At 38.0% G+C, this 25,120-nt stretch overlaps 1 protein-coding gene and 1 long non-coding RNA gene across 2 annotated transcripts in view; both read left to right on the top strand.

The window, feature by feature from the left end:
* Positions 1 to 8,430, top strand: part of TTC21B (tetratricopeptide repeat domain 21B) — an 80,525-nt gene extending 72,095 nt beyond the window's left edge. The window contains exons 27-29 of the mRNA XM_025405547.1: positions 1,664 to 1,784; positions 6,156 to 6,223; positions 7,553 to 8,430. Of these exons, the coding sequence (XP_025261332.1) occupies positions 1,664 to 1,784; positions 6,156 to 6,223; positions 7,553 to 7,630 (267 nt within the window). The 3' untranslated portion in view covers positions 7,631 to 8,430. The remainder of the gene's footprint in view (positions 1 to 1,663; positions 1,785 to 6,155; positions 6,224 to 7,552) is intronic.
* Positions 8,431 to 10,278: 1,848 nt separating this feature from the next.
* Positions 10,279 to 25,120, top strand: LOC112636479. Its single transcript, XR_003122186.1, has 3 exons — positions 10,279 to 11,860; positions 24,177 to 24,366; positions 24,966 to 25,120. It is a non-coding gene; the product is annotated as an uncharacterized LOC112636479 (long non-coding RNA).

Genomic DNA, 25,120 nt, shown 5'->3' with positions numbered 1-25,120 from the left:
AGTATCGATAAGAATGATAACTGCAATGTATTGAAACACATAAAATATGTTTAAATCCATGACTTCTCAAAGATCCAAAATAGAAAAAACAAAACAAACAAAAAACCTAATTGGTGACCACTACAGTATGCTAGTGAACTGACTGCTATTTCTAAAGCTTGCAAATAAATATCCTGCCTTTTCTATACAGAATTGGTTAACCAAATAGTCAATGAGACGTTTCTCATCATAGACATTTTCCAGCTAACAAATGAAGAAAGACTGATAGACTATCCCCATTTTTCAACCCTGATAAATTTATATATGGATATAACATCACAAAAAGATGGAGAATCAGACATTTTGTGCCTCCCAATAGAAGAACATACATCAATGTCAGGGGTAGGGTTGGGATGAGACAAGGGAAACAGTAATCAAGATAAATAATAATTTAATGCAGCTGTGCTGAACTTTATTGGAGCCTGAGTCAAAAGGGAATATGTGCATTCCTATATTCATATTTTTATGTTTTTTAAAAAATAGGTAATTGGTAATGGTTTTAATGAAAATATGGCTGGTGAGATTTCTTCCATTAAAGTGAGAAAAGTAAAATGATAAGAAATTAAGTTTAGGTATAAATAAAATGTTCAGTCTTAAATGTAGTGATTTTTAATATATACTTTCAGATTCCTCAGTATTTTTAAACTCATATTCTGGAAAAAAAATACAATTAAGAAATATACAAAAACACGCATCCATGTTTTTACGCCTCAGGCTCCAGTGTGGCTTATCATGGCACTGATGTTAGAAGTAGATTCACCCCTCCCCTCCAGAATCAAAATGGAATCCCAACCTCTAATTACAGTTTTCAGAAAATGTCAGTGACATAGGAATATGTTATATAAACACCACAAAGATGTAGTCAACTAAACCTGCGTTGTGAGAAATTTGGGGATAAATATTCGTTTCTATTGCATTTCATTTCAAGAAAAGAGACACAGAGAGACAGACAGACATACTAAAGGGAAACCTCTAGATCAAAAAAGACTAGATCAAAACATTGACCACTTACAATGTTTGATCCATATTCAGTCCTCATTCTAACAAAAACAAATTATATTGAGACAATAAAAATTTGGACAGTACTGGATATTTGGTGCTATTAAGGAGTCGTAAACATTTTAGGTGTGATAAAATTGTTTCTGTTTAAATAACATCTTTAGAGATGCACACTAACACATTTAGACTTAGTTGATATGATATCTGAGGATTTTTTCTGTTAATACAGAAGGGTAGGTTTGTGAGATAGAGGTGAAACAGTATTAGTCACGAAATAATTGTTGAAGATAAGGGTTCATGGAGTTCATTATGCTCTTATCTCCATTTTTGTATGTGTTGAAATTACTCATAATAGTGTACATGTGCTTGTGTAAAATACAAATGCCCTGTTGTGCATTTCTGATTCTGTAAAGAAAACCCTGATTCTGCAGATTTGTAATGGAGACTTGCCATCAGAATCATTTATTAAGTTCAGTAAAAAATTTGATTGCCTAGCCAAGGTTGAAAACCATTATTTGTTTTGTCATTTAAATGGGTTAATATGATTGACTCTATAGTCACGAACATCCCATAAAATCTTAGTGATATCAGGTTTAATCTATTGATGTCGCCCATTTTTCTTCAGTCTTGCTGCAAAGCTTATGAATACATGGGATACATTATGGAAAAAGAACAAGCGTATACAGATGCTGCCTTGAACTATGAGATGGCATGGAAATACAGCAATCGGACAAATCCAGCAGTAGGTGAGTTTGGCAATCACCTAGATTTTTCACAGAAAAATTATGTTTTATTTATTACTTTTCATTTAAATGCATTTGATTATTTTCAAAACAATAAACATTGAGTCAATTTTCATCGTCAACCTTTCTGAAAGGAGAATACATTTTATATTTATAATATATTATTAGCTACTAATAGTTCAATTTCCTGAGTTCCAAACTTGTCCTCAGTCACCTCAGTGTACATCTAGTCTAATTCTGCCCCCTTCTCTTCCTTCTAAAAGGAGGTGCTATTTTGAAATTGGGAATGCCATGGAAAAAGATGTTTCCATTGCCAAGTAGGTTAGGAAAATATTGCATTAAATTTAATTACACAGGTTTCTTTACTTCTCAAAGCTGTTAAACACTAATGTATATTGCGATGGATATCACAGGGGGGCCATGTTTCCCACAATTATTTGACCATGGGCCATTTTTTTTTCTCCTGAGCATCTAGAAACATCATCCACTCCCAGTGTTTTATAGGCTGTTTGTTTGAGTAATGCTAGTCTACAGTGTCCCTAACAGAGGTAGCATCAGAATATATGTCATGACCAACCTCTCCCCTCATGCCAGGGAGCTCATCCTCATGTTTGTGTACTCTTTCTTTGTGTTGGGTTGAAATATGCCTCCTTGAAACTGCCCAAGTCTGTTTTCCAGAGCAACCTACAGAATGCCTCCCTCTTACAGATCATGACCCTTTAAACTGCAATCTTCTGTCTTGTGTCCTAGGGCTTCTTTTCAAGCCATCTTCAGTTACTTGTCCATTCTTCCTAAGATTGAATTCTGTCTGAGTCTCTCATCTTCCTTGTTGCTGTCTCCTGGAAGCTCTAAAATAGTGTTTCCCAAACTGTGCTTTGGAGCACTTGGGGAGATTTTAATAATTATTATTATTTTTAACTAAAAAGAATGGAGTATGAAGGTGGTAGATGCCATGGCCATGTAAGTTTGGAAAGTGCTGCTTTATTTTTCCATGCCCCTCTGACCTGTTGTACCATAAATGAAAAACCTCTTAACTATGGTTTGGCTAGTTATAATTAAGCTATTTTTTTCTTTTGAGTAGGCATTTTGTCGTCATTAATTCAGCCTAAGATGGCATCAGTCTTTTCAGCAGCCATGTCACAGTGTGAATTCAATTTTGATTTGCAGTCAAATGAGTCACCCTCACACTAACTGCTGTCAGCTTAGGTCTTCCCTCATCTTTTAGTTTCCTGGAATCTGTTCTTATACTATACTAGACTTGTACAAAGCACAAGAACTAATGATTTTATAGTATTTTTTATTCTAAGGTGTGACATATCTTTCAGAATAAAATCACTTCATAAAATAAAAAGCCCTTAAATGTCCTTAAAACATTAATTTTGACACTTTATTCCACAGAAAGAATGTACATAGAAGTTAAATTATTTATATATTCCATTCCTTGGAAGACCTCAACAAATAAAGAGATTCCCAATGACTAGTTCTTTCATTGTGTCATCATTGTATTTCATAGATTATTTTATCAGTTCCTCCAACTTTGCTTTGGTAAACATTTCTTTCTAAGGCTCTCCATTAATTACTCAATTTCATCCTTAAGATTGTCATTGCATCTCACTTCCTCAACCTGCCTGCCAAATAAACAATGCATTTCATTTTTTCAGTTGTCAGAAAACCCTTAAAATCGTGCTTATGGCCAGGCGTGGTCGCTCACACCTGTAATTCGAACACTTTGGGAGGCCAAGGTGGGCGAATCACGTGAGGTCAGGAGTTTGAGACCAGCCTGGCCAATATGGTGAAACACCGTCTCTACTAAAAATACAAAAATTAACGGGGCATGGTGGTGGCCACCTGTAATCCCAGCAACTCGGGAGGCTGAGGCAGGAGAATTGCTTGAACCCGGGAGGCAGAGTTCGCAGTGAACCGAGATCACACCACTGCACTGCAGCTTGGTTGACAGAGTGAAACTCTGTCTCAAAAAAAAAAAAAAAAAAAAAAAAATCATGCTCATGCTCTTTCCATAGATTTCAGGATTGAATATTATTATGAGAGGCACCAGGATGAATGATGAATGGATAATTTGCTTGACTGCAGTAAATTGCAAAAATTTATTTATAAATAAATATATATCCACACACATATATACACACCCACATCATTTTGTACACCTTAAATATATACGAGGAAAAAAAGAAACACACTAGGAACAACTGAGATCCAATGAGAGAAGAAACTGTTCATGTTGCCCCCTCCATACCCATTCTCAGGTTACGTGACAGTCATTAGACTGTGTACAATGTTTGCGTTCTCTCTGTCTCTCCTGGTTGCATGTGGTTGAGTTCTAGTAAGTGTGGCAGGTACAGTGCAGCTGCAGTGCACATTTTCTTTCCCCTTTTGAGCTCTTTATTTCCTCTGAAATTTTTGTGCTAGGTCATGTATCAAGTTTCTTCCAGTGTTAAAATTCTGTGATGATAATATATTGAATGTTTACATATAAAAAAATGCTAATATTTTGTGGTATTCTAAGGTTTTAAAAACCATTTCACAAGTATTTTATGTGATTTTTAAAATTATACTAAGAGTTAGAGGGAGGAGTTGTTATTCCTGGTTTAGCAATGAGGAAACCTGAAAATGACAGCTCAAGCCACTTGCGTAAGATCCCAAAGCTAGTCAGGAAGCCACAAACCAAAACTGACATCTTGACTAGTTTCCATGTAAGTATGTTTGGCATGACATCTTAAAAATTGCTTTTCTTTTTGAATGTCACAAACCATTTTAGTTCATTTTAGACATTTGTTGGTAATGACATCAAATTTACCTCTCTGGAACATTGTATTTTTGTCTAAAATCTGAGCTGTGAGTTTCTGTCATAGGCCCTGCGCACGTGTACCTGTGTGCGTGTGTGTGTGTGTAGATATGTATATATACAGTCATGTGTTGCTTAACAGTGGAAATATTCTGAGATATGCATCATTAAGCAATTTCATTATTGTGTGAACATCTTAAGAGTATACTTACACAAACCTAGGTGCTAGATCCTACCACACACCTGGGCTATCTGGTATAGCCTACTGCTCCTAGGCTGCACGCCTGTACAGCATGTTACTATCCTGAATGCTATAAGCAGTGTGTGTATGTAAACGTATAAAAGGTACAGCAAAAATACACTATTAAAATCTTTGGGACCACCATGATGTATGTGATCTGTTGTTAATGAAACATCATCATGCAGTGCCCGACTATATAAAATAGTATGAATTTTAGATCATTTCTGTTTCTTTCTTTTTACTACCATCTGATAATGTTCTTTTCAAACACTTAAAATTTTAAACATTTGTTTTGGTACTTTTATTAGAGCCCAAGAGCACTATTCACATTTCTTATTTCATATTTTTAAGAGGTAGAGTGAGATATTTATTATTACACATTATTTTACATTGCATTATATCTTGTTTACTGAGTGCACAGCTGCTGTTACTTTTCTTGTCTTCTTTTCTCATTTTTATAGCATGTTACAGGAGAACAACATCCATTAAAAGGAATGTCTTAAACATTCTTCCAATTGTTGGTAGTAGAAATGTGGCATTTCACTATCACTAATTGTGATAATTCTTACCAGTCATTGATGACTAATCTGCCTTCCTCTGTGTCGCCCTCCTACGTGCTTTGTCTTTTCGCCATACTCCAAGTTCATCAACTCCCTATGTGTCCTACCACTGGCCTTAATCCACGCAGTTTCCTCTGTCTGAGAGTGTCCTTGATTCCCACCTTAGGCTAGTTTATGCCTCATTCTTCAGATTTTGGACATCTCTTGATACTCTCTTCTTCCCCGATTCAGGTTCTTTATGGTAACTCACTTGGCCTGGATCTTTCTTTCATAGCATTTATCTCAGTTTTGAAATTATTCATTTACTCAAGAAACTATTTTAAAATGTATTTTTTCTCCTAATAGAATGCAAACCTCATAACTGTAGGCATCAGTTTGCCTGTGTAAGTGCTAAATAAATCTGTACTGTATAAATGAATGGCTGTGTTGTCATTTACTGCCTTATGATGAGTTTTTACTATAACCTGAAATAAATGAGACTTTTCTAGTAAAGTTATAGAAACCACAGTTGTGGGATGGCAGCTTTCTGACTGATCAGTGTACTCACCGTGATCCTTTTTTCCAACTCCACTTTCTTTTCTTCTTACACTTCTTTTGTGTCACTCTGCCTTCTGTTATCACACAACTTCTCTGTATAGTGTAGTTTAGTTGTTCATTCACCAGCCTCCCTTACAGATTCTCTAGTGAGTAAGCAAAAAGAGGAGGAGGCAAGGAAAAGTAATAGTAGCAGTGTACTCCATCATTCTGTTTTATGGTTTTTGTCTTAACAGGATACAAACTGGCATTTAATTACTTAAAAGCAAAAAGATATGTGGATTCAATTGACATATGTCACCAGGTAAACACTTAAATTTAGATTCCTTAAAATTTTTCAGATGCACAATTTCCTACTTTTTAAAATCTCCAGATGTATATGAATAGAAGTAGAGGATATATAATTTTAGTTAAATAATTTATCAAGTATGTTTAGGAAGATTATCCATGTTCAAAATTTAGAAAGTGATGTTCACCTAAATAAAAAACATGTTTTTACTTTGAGATCAAATAATAAAATGTTTATGTCAATTTAAAGACAAAGACCACTGAAGGGTACATATTAAACAATAAACCATAGAATATTTACATGTATGGAAAGGAGTAGGATTAAAGAGGTGGAGTAAAAGAGACTTTTACTTTAAAAATAAATAAATAAATAAAAAGGACCAGTGGCAGAAACAAGTTAAATAAAATTTAGTCTTTAAGTTAGCAGATATTTGAAGATAATATAGATTCTCCAGATCATTGTTCTGATTAGAAGTTCTTATGAATGTGTCTGAATCTGGTTATTAGAGAATTCAGATTGATCAATTAGAGATAAAAAGGAATTCTGTTAGAAGTCATTCAATTACGTTCTGTAATTCATCCCCTACGAAATGATCACCTACTTAAATGACAAATATTTAAATTATGGTTTTAGAATTTACAGTCTCTTTATATATACATTGTCCCATTGATGTTCCATGTAAGACATTCTATTAAACACTGTGAGGACCTCCAAGAGAAGTTCCTTAGAAAAGAATTTTGATCCCACAGAGCTATCTGTTAGCATCATTACAGTAAATACTTGGCCTTAGTAATTGCGGTTAGTTACTGAGTCTCTGTAAAGCAGTATTTCAGTCAGGTTAGGGTTGTATGCTAATGTAAGGCTATATATTAGGATCGTTTTTGGAGTTATTTAAAAAAAAACAAGTATCTCCCCACTCTTAGACTCAGTAGATCTAGAAATATGTATATCTCAAGATCATTTCAGGTAAAGCTAATGTGTGCTGCTGTATAAAAGTCACTTTCTAAGGGTTTATCAAATATTATGAATGAAAAGCTAAATTACAAAACTATTCTAAATCATTGATACACAATTGTTTTATACAACTAATCTATTAGCTAAGCAATTATATTTGTTATATTTTCTACATTTGATATTCACATTCTATTGTTCTCATCTAACTACCGTTAATAGAAAGGAATCATCATGTTACATTTAAAATGCCACCATTAAAAAGTGTTATAGCCGTTGTAGTATTAGTACAAGGAAATCTTAACTGTAATGCTCATTTCTAGTAAGTTTTTTAGCTCTGTAGTTTTTGATCATTAGTTACAAGTTTTTGTGGGTTCTTTATTTGTTTTGCAGGTTCTTGAAGCACATCCAACTTATCCAAAAATCAGAAAGGATATACTTGATAAGGCCCGTGCATCTTTAAGACCTTGAAAATATGGTTTAACAGGAAATGAAAGAAATCTAACTTTCAGTTCTTCCTGTTCAAAACAGGTTTGAGCTCAGTGCTTTGTTAATAGAAGTATCCCCTTTTTTGTCCAGCAGAGGTTGCTGCTGTACATCAAGAAAAGTACTGTGGTACTATGTGAAATTGGTGTTTCCTAATGGAGTTGAATGAGAGCTGCTCTATTTGACTCTGTTTTGATTAGGTACAGATTTGGTGACTCTGTGGTAAAGACTATAATTATTTCTATAAAGAATATTTTGTTAAAATCTAGGTAATTAAATACTCTGTATCTTTTCTAAGGAATATTGTTTATTTCAGGAAATATATTTAAAATGCATTGTTCTCTTTTAAAGTGGTTTTGTTATATTCTTTTTTTTTTTTTTTTTTTTTAAGACGGAGTCTTGATCTGCCACCCAGGCTGGAGTGCAGTGGCACGATTTTGGCTCGCTGCAACCTCTGCCTCCTGGGTTCACGCGATTCTCCTGCCTCAGCCTCGCGAGTAGCTGGAACTAAAGGCATGTGCCATCACGCCCAGCTAATTTTTTGTATTTTTAGTAGAGACAGGATTTCACCATGTTAACCAGGATGGTCGTGATCTCCTGACCTCGTGATCTGCCTGCCTCGGCCTCCCAAAGTGCTGAGATTATAGGCGCGAGCCCATGCTCCCAGCCTGTTTTTGTTGTATTCTGTGTTGTTTCAAAGATTGGAATAAATCTGCCTGCAAATAACTCATGAAAAAGACAATATATATATTTTAAATATATCTTTTAATAAAGGTTTTATAAATGTATGGTTTATATTCCTCTTGGAACTCAAAAGACGTGGTAAGTTTTACAAAATCAGGGTAAGCTCCCCCTGCATTCTGTAATGTTAATGGGTGGTGCTATATTGCAGAAAATGTAACTTTCATTAAAAAATCTTTTTTGGAAGAGGATAAAGAGTGTGTGTTTCCCTTTCCTTTCTTGAGCTCATTCTTCCTGCTTTCAAGGCTGCTGTGGTCTTAAGAAATAACCAGGACCTGAAATCTCAATTTAAATAGGTCCCTTATTAGGGATATTTAACCCTAGCCTAGAAAACTTAGTCTGCAGGTGTAATTTCAGACACTGTAACATTTGATGGTAAAGGCTGACCAAATACTTTCACTGTTACACTAAATTTAACCTAATCTAGACTTAATCCTTAGCATTATTTTTAATTTCTCATCTACATCTTTTTCAATTTTCCCTAAAATTGTAGTAAACACAGTCCTCAATTTTATTTGCATTTACAATAAACAGTATTTATAAGTCATTTGCTGCTTTTTATTAAATGTCCTGTGTTTGTTTTGAACGACATTCTCTCGTTTCTGATCATTTCTCCCATTTTTCAAAATCCTTTTCATTTCAATTATGTTATAAAATTCCAAATATTCCTCTTTTCACTTAGCAAAACAGTTGTGTGTGTGTGTGTGTGTGTTTTGTTTATTTTTATTTTTTATTTTTTTGAGAAAGAGTCTCACTGTCACCCAGGCTGGAGTGCAGTGGTGCTATCTTCCCCACTGCAACCTCTACCTCCTGGATTCAAGCAATTCTCCTGCCTCAGCTTCCTGAGTAGCTGGGACCACAGGTGCACGCCTGACTAATTTTTGTATTTTTAGTAAAGATGGGGTTTCACCATATTGGCCAGGCTGGTCTCGAACTTCTGGCCTCAAGTGATCTGGCCGCCTTGTCACCTAGCTTTTGTTTATGGCATTTCATAGAAATGTTTAATAATAAGAGCATTTATGAGGCACTTCATATATGTTAAAATGCTTTTATATTTCTTACATTTGATCTTCGCAAACCTATAATGCCAGAATTATTATCCCTGTTTTACAAACCTGGAATCATGAAACATTACCTCTTTTTCTTAATTCAGGTGGAAGAATATCTTTCGGCCTGAGTGGACCTTTTTTTTTTTTTTTTTTTTTTTTTTTTTTGAGACGGAGTCTTGCTCTGTCCCCCAGGCTAGAGTGCAGTGGCGCGATCTCACTGCACTGTCTCCCAGGCTGGAGTGCAGTGAGTGGCACTCACTGCAACCTCCGTCTCCTGGGTTCACACCATTCTCCTGCCTCTGCCTCCCAAGTAGCTGGAATTACAGGTACCCGCCACCATGCCTGGCTAATTTTTGTATTTTTAGTAGAGACGGGGTTTCACCGTGTTAGCCAGGATGGTCTCAATCTCCTGACCTTGTGATCCGCCCACCTCGGCCTCCCAAAGTGCTGGGATTACAGGCGTGAGCCACCACGCCTGGCCTCTGAGTGGACATTTTTAAGGACAATGCTATGGACTGAATGTTTGTGTCCCCACAAACTTCATATGTTGACATCCTAATCTTTAATGTGATAGTATTGGGAGGTGAAGCTTTAGGAAATAATTATGTCATAAGGCTGAAGCCCTTGTGAGTGGGATTAGTGCCCTTATAAAGGGGACCCCAGAGAGTACTCTAGCTATCTTTCTACCATGTGAGGACACAATAAGAAGTCAACTATTTGCAACCAAAAGAGGGTCCTCACGAGAACCTGATGGTGCTGGAACCGTGATCTCAGACTTCCAGCCTCCAGAACTGTAAGAAATAGATTTGTTTTCTTGATAAGCCCACCGGTTTGTGATATTATTGCAGCCGGAGCTGACTTGGGCAGAAATCGCATAACAGAATGCCTTTAGTAGTTCCAATGAACTTGCATCATGGGATGCTAGAATCATGGAAATTGGATAGAGAAATAGAGCATCTGTTCTCTCAGCAAGACATTTCCAAATCAGTTTTCCTATCTGTAAGAGGAGAGGAAGGTTTTGTTTGTTTTTTAAGCAGCCATTTATTTTGCACCTGCCATTTGTTAGATGCTATTTTAGGGACTTTCCTTACTTTATGTCTTTTAATTTTCAGTCAGCTATTAAGAGAAATAATATTCCTACTTTTCAGATAAGAAAGATAAGACCTGGACTAAATGATTTGCCCAGGGTCACAGAGAAAAGTATCAGAGCCTGAATTCCATACTGGCCCAGTCAGCTTCAAAGCCTCTGCCTTATTTATTATATTAAGATGCCTTCTATAACTAAGAGATAATGTTTCTATAAGAAAAAGTTATCTTGTCTACCTCTGGCTAGCAGAAGAAACTGACTGGTGTATCACAGAGATAGCTAAGTAATGAAGAACAAGATGAACTGAGTGTAATGAACAGCTGTTACAAATGGAGAAACTATCAAAGAGCAGTCTAATTGAGGAGCAGTGTAGTGTAGCAGTCAAGAGCACGGATCTGAAATCAGACCAGCCTGGATTTAAGTTTTGGCTCTACCATTACCCAGATGTTTCATCTTTCTCCAAGTTACACACTCTCAGCCTCAGTTTTTTCACCCATAAACAAGCATATAAGGATAATAACCTGCCTCAGGTTGTAAGGATTAAAGGGAACTTATATAAAACCTATAATGAATCTGACTCACTAGGCTCTTAATAAATAGTAGCTCCTCTTATAAGCAGAACAGGGCCAAGTAGTAATTACAACTGAGAAGAGAAAATGCTGTTCAAAGCAAGATGAAAAAGGTGAGTAAAGTCCCTTAGAGAGCTCAGCCCTACAGGATTTGAGATTCTCATTCATACCCTCTCTCCTTCCCTCCTCATTTTTCTTCTTCAACTACTTCCCTCTTTTCCTCTCTCTCTCCCCACCAAATATTATGCTAGACTCCACATGCAGCATGTCATTTTATCCACCTTGAGCTTGCTTTTGCCCTGCTTTCCTCGCTGTGAAATTCTCTTCCTCCTGTCCCTCCCTTCACCCCCACTTCCTACTCTGAGCTTCCTTCTCCAGGTTTGCTCCTTCTTTCCATCAGCTATCACTTTATCACCACCTCCTCAAAGAGGCCATGTTCATGTCCAGGCCCACAATCTCAAGTAGCCATCCTGTGATTCTGTATCATATTATCCTTTTTAAACTCTATGCAGCACTTACTACCTCTGATGTTTGTCTTCTTTAAGGATTTGATTGCCTCATGTGACAAGCCCAAGATCTGTGACAGTTGGAGCTCAAACTAGGCAGTCTTGATTCCAGACTCCTCTAAACTAGTATTTCAAGGAACTAATGCCCATGACATGTTAAATGGAAGTTTGGGGACTTACACTCAGGATGGAAGCAGGGGGACCCAGCAGAAATGAAAGAATTTTCTGTGGATCTGAGATCCGGACACCTGCCCCCCCTCATGGTAAGTACGCAGTTGTAAATTTAATGTACTTTTGACCTTAATTCAGCTAGTATGGTGAACTGGGTCCCAAGAGGAAATAGCTTTCTTCCCCAGAAGTCAAGAACCTAGAGCAAATCTGGAATCTGGAAGGCTTTTATGCATGGACAGCTGAGGAAGCGGGTTGAACTTTGCACTAGAGTAGAAGTAGATAATGGAATCACTATGGAAACCAAAAGACCAATTAAGAATCTGACAGGAGCAATCCTAGTTTGTGACTGGAGATGACAAGTGAATAGCTTTAAAATAGGATCATATAACAGCATTCATGCTGATAGATTTTTTTAAATGCAAGGTTGGCAAAGGTGCAAGGAAACCACCACATTCGGACGCTGCTCGTCGCAGTGTAGCACAGCCTTCCTGAAGGGAATTTGGCAGCACAAAATAAGAGTCTGTCGTTTAACCAAGTGATCCCATGTAGAGAAATTTATCACAGGAAATATTCCGAAGTTTTCTCAAAGGTTTCCAATTTTAAAAATTGTAACAGTGAATTTTTTGCTGCTTTTGGTTATCAAAACATCCGACATGAGGTTGTCAAATATGTAAGATTTGACCAATAATATAGTACTAGGTAGTTATTGAAAACTATTTCAAGGGTTTATTTATGTATTTAATTTTTTTGGCTCATGCCTGTAATCTCAACACTTTGGGAGGCCGAGGCGGGTGGTTTGCCTGAGCTCAGGAGTTTGCAACCAGCCTGGGCAACACGGTGAAACCTCGTCTCTACTAAAATACAAAAAATTAGCTGGGCATGGTGGTGTGCACCTGTAATGCCAGCTACTTGGGAGGCTGAGGCAGGAGAATTGCTTGAACCCTGGGAGGTGGAGGTTGCAGTGAACCGAGACTGCGCCACTGCACTCCAGCCTGAGCAACAGCGAGACTCCTTCTCAAAAAAAAAATTTTTTTTGAAAGATTTTAACTGCTAAAATGCTCACAAAATAAGTGAAAAAAGAGGAAAATGTAACTATTCAAATAATAATATATCCATTTGCCAAAAATATAGATGCATATAAGAATATACGAAACTAGATGAAACTAACCCAATTGTTAACATAGTTATATCTGAGTGATGAAATATTTATTTACCATTGTAAAAGTTAACTGGAATTAACATATTATTCTACACTAAAAAAAAAGTTTTTGTTGTTTTTTAGAGAACAGCCTTCTCAAACTTGCTTTTTGCTGTTTAAAGTTATTTTTCTGAACACAGACGAAGAGAAAAAGCTAAACAAAAGCTGACATTTCAACTCTCAATACCACACTTTACTATTAATTGTTAATGCAAAATGTAATCTATATTACTTCAATGGCCAGCGGTAGAGATTCAGAAAGTGGAAGATAGAAAAAAAGACAGCGACAAAGTAGTAGTAGGAGTGGTAACAGAAGTGGTACTAGAACTTAAGAGTTCCAGAGGGGATGTGTAAGAGCACAGTCCTGCAATTACATAAAGAATTGAGAGCAAACCCAGTACTCTGTAATTTTAGTCCATTATTCCAGTAACAGAGTTTTAATGATGATTCTACCAAATATAATAAATTAGAAGCCAGTGGAAATATCTGAAATCCTGCCGAGCCTCCACGTGTGGTCATGCGGTGTGTGCACTGCAGAGGGTGACCCAGCCAAGGGCGCAGGAGATGGAGGCAGAAATCCTCCAAGTCTTACCACTCTGCAACTGCATCCGCATGCAGGAGGACTCCCTTTTCTAATTTGAATACAACTTTCTCATAGGCTAGTGGAAGCCCTGTGAATGGAAGGCGAGGAACTCGAGTCGGTATAGAAAAGATTTTAGAAATAAGGCTGAGGGTGAAGAGTGATGTGTCCATAAGAGTGTGAGAAGTCTGTCTTTTAAGATAAGAGCTACTTGGGCATCTATAGAGGAAAAAAAAAAAAAAGCCAGTAAATATTGAAGGTACGAGAAAGAGAGGAGGGGAAAACCTGAGCAGAAAAATGGTGGCGTCCAGGGGGTGCACAATTTTTGCAAGGGGAGTGAAGGAACAAATGAACTGCAGAAAGAGTCACTGATACAAAGGTGACTTCAGGAGCCCTTATGCTAATTGGCTCCAGTAGTTTTATAATGAATAAAATAGTCTTTGAGCTAAGGGCAGTACCACTCCTTCATATGCATAGGATCTTGGACCTCTGTTTTCTTTGAACTCTTAAGGTATTTTTCACTTATATCTAGGTTCCTGGTTGTGGTTGCTGGAAGTCTGCCTGCCAGATTAGAGGGGAGTTACTGTAACATGATAAGTCCCAGTTATGAGCAAAAATGTGCTACCCTCCTTCTAATACTTTTCTTAAGAACCAGATGTTTTCTAGAAAAATGTTTCACTCTGCAATCTGCCTTACAGTGCACATCAGTGAATCTGGCACAATGCCCATAAAAGCAATCTGATCCCATAAATGAAGGATGCGAAGTAATGAGCAGGTTCTAAATGTCTTACTTCTGAGTGGTATAACATGAGACTCGATGGCAATCCTTAAACCAGGCTGCTTTCAAATAGTATGTATGTTATTTTTATCTTCCTTCAAACAAATTATTTTGGCAATGTAAAAGAAACCCTGTTGTTGTTGTTTTTTTTAAGGGGGTATTTTAAGAAGGTAATTACTATTTCCATTTTCACCAAAAGCAGCCTAGTTTTATTTTTAATGGGTAAGTGATGTAAGAACTTTAAAAAACCACTTGCAACACAGAGGACAGAGCTGCAAAGTGTTCAGTAGTGTCCTTACTTATTTTGGGTCAGGGCAATAGGTCCTTTTTCATGGTTACAGATTCAACTTTCTTTGAAAAACACACTTAAGAACTTTGAGGAAAAAGAATGCACTAAAATGGTAAGCAGTTACAAAAATGTTCTTCATATAGTTTAAGTTTAATATATGAAGTTGCTCTAGTAAATAAATAAAAACTCCTCCCTTACATAGTTTCCTGAAGAATTTTTTGTCCAATTTTTCACATTGACTTAAGTTACAAATTGCAGAGGATAGATTAAGGGGGACTCTGGGTGGGGGCAAGCGCAGGACATTGAGAAATCGCAAGTGCAAAGTTAAAATGATTGAATACATACCATGTGAAGAATCAAGGTGAGGAAATGGGACAAACGACGTGTCTAGATCCTGATGTCACTTACTTGTGTTAAACACATAAATCTACTGCCTGTTATAAAATGTATGTGCTGGGTGGTTGTTTTTGTAGATTTTTTAAAATGCCTAATGTGCACTATTAAAGTTTCAATAAAAATGATTTTGTTTCTACAAAAAGGAAACACTTTTTTAATTTTTTATTTGGAAAAAAATTGAACTTACAGAAAATTGCATGAATAAGATTGCAAAGACCATATATACTAAGGTAAACATTACAATATTGCTAATATTTTGGACCATCTGCTTTATCATTTATGCTATGTGAGTATACGAATTTTATATATACATTTACAGTCACACAGATGTATACACACATATATACATATGATTTTTTTTCTGAAGATTCTGAAAGTAAGTCGCAAGCATCAGACACATCCCTGTACCCCTAAGTACTTCAGTGATATTTCCTAAGAATATGGATATACTCCTATATAATCAAACTGTGGTTATCAACTTCAGTAAATTTAACACGGATACCATACTTTAATCTATATCATTTACCACCAATTGATCCAATAAAGTCCTTTTCTTCCTCCAGTCAAAGATCCACTCTGGAATCAGATATTGTGTTTACTTGTCATGTCTCTTTATTGTTGCTTAATCTGGAGCATATCCACAGCCTTTCTGTCTTCTACAATATAGACACTTTTTTAAGAAAATGTCCCTCACCCTCTTTTTTTGTAGTAGAATGTTTTTCATTTAGGGTTCATCTGATATTTCATCATGATTCAATTTGAGCTAAACATCCCTGGCCATAATGCTATGTAAATAATGTGTCCTCAGGGTATCACATATGGATACACACATACTTATCTGCCCTCACTTGTGAATTAATTTTGATTACTCCTTCAAACGTCTACACTACATAGTTTTTTTTTTCTTGCAACTAATAAGCAATCTGTGAGGAGACACTTGTAAATCAAATATCCTGCTCCTCTTCAAAACTTTCTACTAGATTGATCATTATTCTTGCCTAGTCCCATCTTTACTGTGATGGTTATAAAGGCTCCACATGTACCCAGCAGTCAGTACTCAGTGTTTTACCATAAGCAGGAGCCCCACCTTTGCTTATTTATTATTGTTTTTGCTTTTAATTTTTATCCATTATTTAATATAGAAGGACAGTAGTGGACTCTGGAGCTTAAACAAACTATCACATAGTGAGGACTGAGAGTTGAGCTTTTTTTTTTCCCCTCCTGGAGAAAATAATTTTATTCTATATTATTCTATTCTATTCTATGCTACTCTATTCTATTCTATTCTATATTATTTGTTTAATATAGAAGGAGAATAGGGGACTATGGAGCTTAAACAAACTAGCGCATGGCAAGGATTCAGATTTGAGCTTTTTGTTGTTGTTAAAAATATTTAACATCATATAGTCTTGTGAAATTCTATTTTTTCAATATTTCATCATCCATTAATGTCTTTAATTATTTTGGTGTTCAAATTGTTTCAGATTTGTCCAGCAGGAGCCTCTTCAGGCTTATTCCTGTGTCCTTGTGACATGCTCTCATTGTGCATTTTTCTTTTTTTGAGCACTTTCTTACTTTCTATCCTAACAAGGTATCTCAGGCTCAACTTCTGATTTCCCTGCCTCAATCTTGGAATCAGCCGTTTCTCTAAGGAACCCTGGTTCCTTTTATTGAGAATGATGTTAGAGATGAAGATCCGAGTGCTAAGTCTGTTCACGCTGATAGGGTGTAATTGCTTCTAGATCCTTTCAGCAGATGGAAAACATATCCGTGCATACATACATATGCATATACAGAAATATGCTCGTAGACACACAGGTGTTTGCATGAATACTGTGCATACACGCAGTCTCACACACACTGACCTCTAGTTCTTATTTGTATAACCCTTTTCCAGAGTGTGATCCTGGATCCTAACAACCTCAACCTATTTGTCCATTTCTTCAGCCTTATAATCTACCTAAAATGGTTTCAGAATTGCTTCACCCAAACACTTATAACAAAAGCAAGTCTACAAAATCTACAAAAACGAGTTCAGAGTTTGTTTTCAGTCTCCCACCTCCCACAATGCCACCAACTTTGGTCGATTTTTAATTTATTGTTGATAAATTTAACAATCTCTCTTAAAATGTTACCAGAACCATTTCCCAATAGTATGATGTATTCTAAAAATCAAACTAGGCCAGGCACAATGGTTCACACCTGTAATCCCAGCATTTTGGGAGGCCGAGGTGGGTGGATCACCTGAGGTCAGGAGTTTGAGACCAGACTGGCCAACATGGCAAAACTTATCTCTACTAAAAATACAAAAATTAGCTGGGCATCATGGTGGGTGCCTGTAATCCCAGCTACTCAGGAGGCTGAGGCAGGAGAATCATTGCTTGAAACCAGGAGGTGGAGGTTGCAGTGAGCCGAGATCGCGCCACTGCACTCCAGCCTGGGCAACAAGAGCAAAACTTGTCTTAAAAAAAAAAAAAAAAAAACTAAATTAGTTATTGCTGATAAGAGTGTGTGCTCTGTCTCATGGACCAGCTTTGCAATTTCCTTCCAAATATTCATCTACTTGCAAAATAAATGCCATCCCTTCCCACACCAACCATATTGATGATGTAGTGGCAGGAAGGAGAGTAGGGGGCTCTGGAGCTTAAACAAACCATCACATGGTAAGGATTGAGAATTGAGCTTTTTGTTAAAAATATGTTGTAGATCTACATTATTATAAACTGATTTTTCTGTTTGACCTTAAGTATTTTCAGCACTTTTACTGTGGTAGGTTAACTGTCAGCCATAAACATTTCTAAAGAAATAGGAAAATTTTCTTCCTATATTATTCAAAATACAAATTTCTGGTTTATAGCAACTAATGCTATTTTTTCCCCTCAACCTGCCATTTCCAACTGCTTCCTCTTCTTATTGAGTGAATCCTGGTCTTTGCTTGAAAAAGTTAGATTTATATCCTCTATTCTTTATTTTTGCATTTACATTTTATATCTATTTTCTTGAGTCCTACAGCCTCACAAAATCGTTTTGAATAGCAGAGCTGCAGAGCTGATGGGGAGGTCAGTTATGTTAATTCCACAGTGCCCCAGTCTTCGGTGTGAGGTTGCCTAGCAACCCATCTCTCAGGCCTCCTTTGTGGATGAGAGAAGAGAAAGCGATTCTTCTATACACTCTCAAGCCGAGATGATTTTTATAAAGTGAAAAACCTTTCGCAAAGGGTCTAACACAACCCCTGCTTCTCCTCCTCTGCCCACTTTGTACACTTCACATATGATGAGAGAAATATTACATCCTTTTATGCTTTAGATCTGATACAGATATAAAGCAGAGCTAGACACTGTATGGCCAAACAGTGGAAGTGACCTGTATCTTCATGTTAAATTGAGACACATTAATTAAACCACTCGTCTTCCCTTTTCCCTTCTATGAAAGCATAGTTACCCCTCAAGTTCTAAAAGCCAGTTACGTTAAATGAAACCGCAACTGCCTGCTGAGCATCAGTTACCATAGCGACGAGAGCCAGGAGTGGTGTTTTTCTCCTTAGGCACAGGATGACTGAAATGTGTTCAACCAGGGGATTCAAGCAGCCTGCTGACTAGAAATCAGGCATCTGGGAAGAGCCTGCTCAGTTGCTTTTTCCTCCACACTCATTTGAAAAAATAACTAACCCCTCTGCTATTCCCTTAAAGCTGTTACCTTTTTTGGAACCAAACTTCAGTGGGTGGTAGAAGTGCCCTACCTTAGGCATATAGGAGAAAGGGGAGCAATGATGCATGTCAGTGAAACCCACATGAACAGCTGAGAGAGCTGGCGAACAGTGCAGAGAAGATGCACTGCCCTTTCAGATGTCTCTGAGAATATAGAGTACCACATGTATTTTCCAGATTGTGAAAATACTTAGGTACATTTTTTGAAACATTTATAATCCTATCACATTATTTTCCAGGCAGATGATGTTATTCAGAAGAATATTGTGGTTCCAATGGATAATGCTTTATGAAGGGTTGTTGTAAGTTAAAACAAGTATAAGGAAAAATGCTTTGTGCTATTCTCATTTGCCTCTAATTATGGCTGAGAATAGAGAGGAGGTTGACCTCCTCTGCCACTTAACAGTGTGACTTGGGGCAAGTTCCATAAGCTGTCTAGGTCTCACTTTTCTAATTTTTACAAAGAAACTAAAAAGAGTATTGTTGCCAGTGTGAAGTAAGAAAATATACATAAAGTACCTGACTGAAACACTGATGACTGTTATAATCAGTTTTGCTTAACTGACCACTCAGTACTGATTGAACACCTGGGTACATGCCCATGCTTGATGTGAGAAGAGTACTGAGGTCCCAGCCAAAAAGAGGGCAGCCAAGTTTGGGGACTGCAACTGCAGGTTGTCTACTTTTCCGATGCTTCAGAAAGGTTTGGTATGTCATCCTCACCAATGTTCTATCCATAGTGACAATGACATGATACTCCTTGTGGGTCTACCTCCATGGCCAGTTCGTAGGGAAAACTCTTACTGCTGTTTCATAACTAAATTTTGCTTTTCTACCTGAACTGTCATTACCAGGTGGCACCCTCAGTCATCACAATCATTAGACTGGACGTCTGTCTCCATGGAGAATATGTGAATACCTCCGAATATACTTCCTGAAGGAGCTGCCAAACCATTTTCAGCAATGGCAAAACATAGAACGTAAGTGAATTCTCAAAGTGCCTTCCCTGGGCATTCTTTTCTAGCAACAGTATACCTTCTGATGACTTTCTAACAAAGTAATTACATAATTCCTGGAAAGCATATACTTTTAAAATTTTAGATCATTGAATCTAAACCTTTCATTTTAGAGATTAAAAGGGAGCTCAGCACATTGATTAAATTGCCCAATTCATTTTTATATATGCATTTATATATATATATGTATACAACCCAAAATAATACCATATAAATATATACATTTACCTAAACACACATTCATGTATAAATATACACATATGTAAATAGAAGGAATCAGAATTTTTTTTCAAATTGTCTAAAAGTATACTCCAAGTTCCCCCAAACTAGAGACCATTATTATCATTGATTGCTCTATAATTTGCAAGTCGCAGAAACCAGCTTAGGATGGCCTGAGTTATATGTAAGTCTTCAAGTTGGCACTGGAGCTGAAAGGTGGGAAGCAACTGGAATCAGGGACTGGAATGTGGGCAGGACTCTATACCTTTCCTCTGATACTTTCTGCATGTTGGTGTTCACTCACCTATCCATCTGTTTAGGAATCCAAGCCATTTGACAGATATTCACTGAAGACCTATTCTATGCCAAGCACTGTGCCAGGCAGAGGGAAAGCCCTCATATCGGGCAGAGCTGGTCTTCTCCAGTAGATCTTGTGAGACTTATTGGCTCTCATTCTGTCTTGCCACTGCCATGTAAGTAGTAGCTTTTGCCTTCCACTATGATTATGAGGCCTCCCCAACCATGTGGAACTATGAATTTATTAAACCTCATGTATTAGTCTATTTCCATGCTGGTGATAAAAGACATATACCTGAGACTGGATAGTTTACAGAAAAAAGAAGTTTAATGGGACTTACAGTTCCACATGCCTGGGAACGCCTCACAATCATGGTGGAAGCCAAGGAGAAGCAAGTCACCTCTTACATGGATGGCAGTAGGCAAAAAGAGAGAGCTTGTGCAGGAAATTCCTCCTTATAATACCGTCAGATATTATGAGACCTATTTGCTATCACAAGAACAGCACAGATATTATGAGACTTATTCTCTATCACAAGAACAGCACCTGCCCCCTTGATTCAATTACCTCCTACTGATTTCCTCCTGTAACATGTGGGAATTCAAGATGAGATTTGGGTGGGAACACAGCCAAACCATATCACCTCTTTTTCTTCCCAGTCTCAGGTATGTCTTTATCAGCAGCAGGAATACAGCCTAATATAGTAAATTGGAACCAATAGAGTGGGGCACTGCTGAAAAGATATGTAAAAACATGGAAACAACTTTGGAACTGAGTAACAGGCAGAGGTTGGAACAGTTTGGAGGGCTCAAAAGAAGCCAGATCAATGTGGGAAAGTTTGGAACTCCCTAGAGACTTGTTGAATGGCTTTGCCCAAAATGCTGATAGCAATATGGACAATAAAGTCCAGGCTGAGGTGGTCTCAAATGGAGATGAGGAACTTTTTGGGAACTGGAACAAAGGTGACTCTTGTTATATTTTAGCAAAGTGGTTGGCAACAATTTGCCCCTGCCCTAGAGATTTGTGGAACTTTGAACTTGAGAGAGATGATTTAGGGTATCTGGTGGAAGAAATTTCTAAGCAGCAAAGCATTCAAGATGTGACTTGGGTGCTGTTAAAGGCATTCAGTTTTATAAAGAAAGCAGAGTATAAAAGTTCAGAAATTTGGAGCCTGACAATGTGATAGAAAAGAAAATCCCATATTCTGAGGAGAAATTTAAGCTGGCTGCAGAAGTTTACATAAGTAACGAGGAGTTGAATGTGAATCATCACCAAGACAATGGGGAAAATGTCTCTAGTGCATGTCAGAAGTCTTCAAGGTAGCCCTTCCCATCACAGGCCTGGAGGCCTAGGAGGGAAAAATGGTCTCACTGGCTGGGCCCAGTGTCCCTCTGCTGTGTGCAGTCTAAGGACTTAGTGCTCTGTATCCCAGCCGCTCCAGCCATGACTGGAAGGGGCCAAGGTAGAGCTCAGGCTCTTGATTCAGAGGGTGCAAGCCCCAAGCCTTGGCAGCTTTCATGTGGTGTTGAGCCTGTGAGTGCACAGAGTCAAGAACTGGGATTTGGGAACCTCCACCGTGAAAACTGAGAATGTATGGAAATGCCTGGATATCTAGGAACAAGCTTTGCTTCAGGGGCAGACCTCATGGAGAACCTCTGCTGGGGTAGTATGGAAGGCAAATGTGGGGTGGAAGCCCCCACACAGAGTTCCCATTAGGGTGCTGTCTAGTGGAGCTGTGAGAAAAGGGTCTCCATCCTCCAGACCCCAGAATGGAAGATCTACTGACAGCTTGCACCATGCACCTGGAAAACTCACAGACACTCCATCGCCAGCCCATGAAAGCAGCCACACTGGCAGAGCTGCCCAAGACCGTGGGAACCCACTTCTTGCATCAGCATAACCAGGATGTGAGATAAGGAGTCAAAGCAGATCATTTTGGAGCTTTACGATTTAACTGTCCTGCTGGATTTTGGACTTGCATGGAGCATGTAGCCCCTTCATTTTGCCCAATTTCTCCTATTTGGAATTGCTATATTTACCCAATGCCTGTACCTCCATTGTATCTAGGAAGTAGCTAACTTGCTCTTGGTTTTATAGGCTCATAGGCAGAAGGAACTTGCTTTGTCTCTGATGAGACTTTGGACTATAGACATTTAAAAGAGTTAGTGCTGAAATGAGTTAAGACTTTGGGAGACTGTTGGGAAGGCATGATTGTTTTTGACATGTAAGGACATGAGATTTGGGAGGGGCAAGGGAGAGATTGATATGATTTGGCTGTGTCTCCACTCACATATCATCTTGAATTCCCACGTGTTGTGGAAGGGACCTCATGGGAGATAATTGAATCATGGGGGCAGGTGTTTCCCATGATGTTCTCGTGATAGTGAATACATCTCACAAGATCTGATGGTTTTATAAGGGGGAGTTTCTCTGTGCAAGCTCTGTTTGCCTGCTGCCATCCATGTAAGACATTACTTGCTCCTCCTTGGCTTCCACCATGATTGTGAGGCCTCCCCAGCCATGTGGAACTGTGAGTCCATTAAACCTCTTTTTCTTTATAAATTAGCCAATCTTGGGTATCTTTATTAGCAGCATGAAAATGGACGAATACACTAGTTCTCACAGACGTTTCACTACTCCCATGTTGTAAGTTTGGCCACATGTAGGGAATGATGTGTAGTTTCTTAGTCCCTAACCCCACCACCACTCTGGCAAGGAGGAAGTCCAGGAGGTGACACAGGTTACCCAGGCCCACATCTATGGATCAGAAGGTTGCTGGGCAGACACCCTGGAGGCTCCACTGCAGTGTGTTATCCGATCCTTTTGCACTTCTCCCTCCACAGTATTTAGTCCATTTTTTAAAATTCACTCAAGTGCTAGCTTAAACACCTACATTTAAAAACCCACAACTTTTAGTTAAACAATGTAGAAAATTACTGAACTTTCATTGATAAAGAAATTTGCAACATGGTAAGTTATTTGTTCAAAATCATAATTCTCCCATCTGTTTTATTTCTCCAAATGTCCAAGAAACCCAAACCAGGACAGTACCAAGGGCTGCACCACCATAATGGTACCACCACAGGGTACTACCATGACTAAACTAGGAGTTTAGTTGGATCTATGCTTCTGAGAGTATCAGTGAGTTGCCCAGGCTTGCACTTTTCCAAAACACAGAAGCAGCAGCCATAAAGAGCTGGGCTCATCAAAATTGAGTATAAGCAATTCTCAAAGACCATGTTGATATATAACAAGACCTTTGACCTTCATATTCTTTCTTTATGTTCTAGGTGGCCCTTATATTGACACGTTTTTAAATTATTCTCTAAAAGGAGCCATTAGCCATTGTCCAAGCTCATGTAAAAGATGAAGAGATGCTGGGAAGATATCAAATCAGTTTGGGTCCAGTTAGCTCCAAGGATTCTTTGTTAGGCCACGCTACTAAGTCTCTCAGACTTTAATCCCGTTTTTGGGGGGCTCACATATATCCTGGGGCATTGTGAGGTAAGAATAAGTCAGTCAGGAACCAAACAAAATTCAAAGAAATGGATAGGCATCACGATATGGTTTGGCTCTGTGTCCCCACCCAAATCTCATCTCAAATTGTAATCCCCACATATGGAGAGAGGGACCTGTTGGGAGGTAATTGAATCATGGGGATGGTTTCCCCCAGGCTGTTCTTGTGATAGTGAGGGAGTTCTCACAATATCTGGTTGTTTGACAAGTGTCTGGCATTTCCCCTGCTTGCTTGCTCTCTCTCCTGCCGCTTTGTGAAGGAGGTAGCTTGCTTCTCCTTTGCCTTCCACCATGATTGTACATTTTGAAAGCCCCCGGCCATGCAGAACTTTCAGTGAATTAAACCTCTTTTCACTGTATCTTTATAGCAACATTATAACAGATTAATATTAATATATAACGCTTCTTTAGGGAAGTCAGCAAACAAGATGCTAACTGATGGAGTGAAATCCCCAGGAGATGCAGAAGGCAAGTGCAGCTAACTGAGGCCTCAGAGGCAGGAGATGCCCATCGGGATGAGAGCTATGGCTTTCTCCAGTGATGACTCTGCTTCTATGAGGTCACTAGTAGTAGAACCATGTATTGCTGGCATACACTTGGGGTAAAAATATCATTGGCAAAGTTGCTTAAGATCCAATCCACTTAACTGTGACTACCTCCCCCTTCCCTATTTCCTACATCTTCCTGTTCATATACACATAGTACTTTCCTCTCCCTTTTTCTAGTTCATCCTCCTGGGAGAACCGCTTTCTTGCTTAGAGTGAAACCCTACTCTCTTGTTTATGTTCAACATATTTTGTTGATGCTCCAAATTCTCTTGTTCTGGCTTCTAGCCAAGGCATTTTGTCCTCTTTTTTACAACTAATGTAAAAAAAAGAAAAATCCTTGAACTTCAACCCTTTTTATAATAAACCTTAGTGATCCATCAGACTGAAATGTCTAATCAACAAAAAGAATTTGAAAACATTAACTGTTGCTCAAATACAAGAAGAACTTAAACTCCAGACTCTTCTAGCACAGCAAGGAAAGAGAAACAACAATACAGCTGGTTCCATATTAAAATAATAGGAAAGTTCATCTCCTTCCATAATTCAAAAAATACTACTGAAGAATCAGAAAAGTAAAAATTCTGCTTGTATAAAGAGTTCCTGGATTGTGCTGGCTTCTTATATCAATCACTTCTCTCCTGCTTTCCTGTAGATGGCCCCGCCTCTCCTGGACTTCCATCTGTCATCAGGAGAACATGACCATCTGGAGTCAGTACAGATCATCAATCCTTCCACATATACAAGTTCATTTTAAATTTTTAAAAATATAATACAACTGAGAAGTCTTCATTAAATTGCTCTGGTAGT

The sequence above is a fragment of the Theropithecus gelada genome, chromosome 12, assembly GCF_003255815.1.
Source record: "Theropithecus gelada isolate Dixy chromosome 12, Tgel_1.0, whole genome shotgun sequence".
NCBI classification, from domain to species: Eukaryota; Metazoa; Chordata; class Mammalia; order Primates; family Cercopithecidae; genus Theropithecus; species Theropithecus gelada.
The sequence above is the reverse complement of the archived record's forward strand: the minus strand, read 5'-3'. Positions and strand labels throughout refer to the sequence as shown.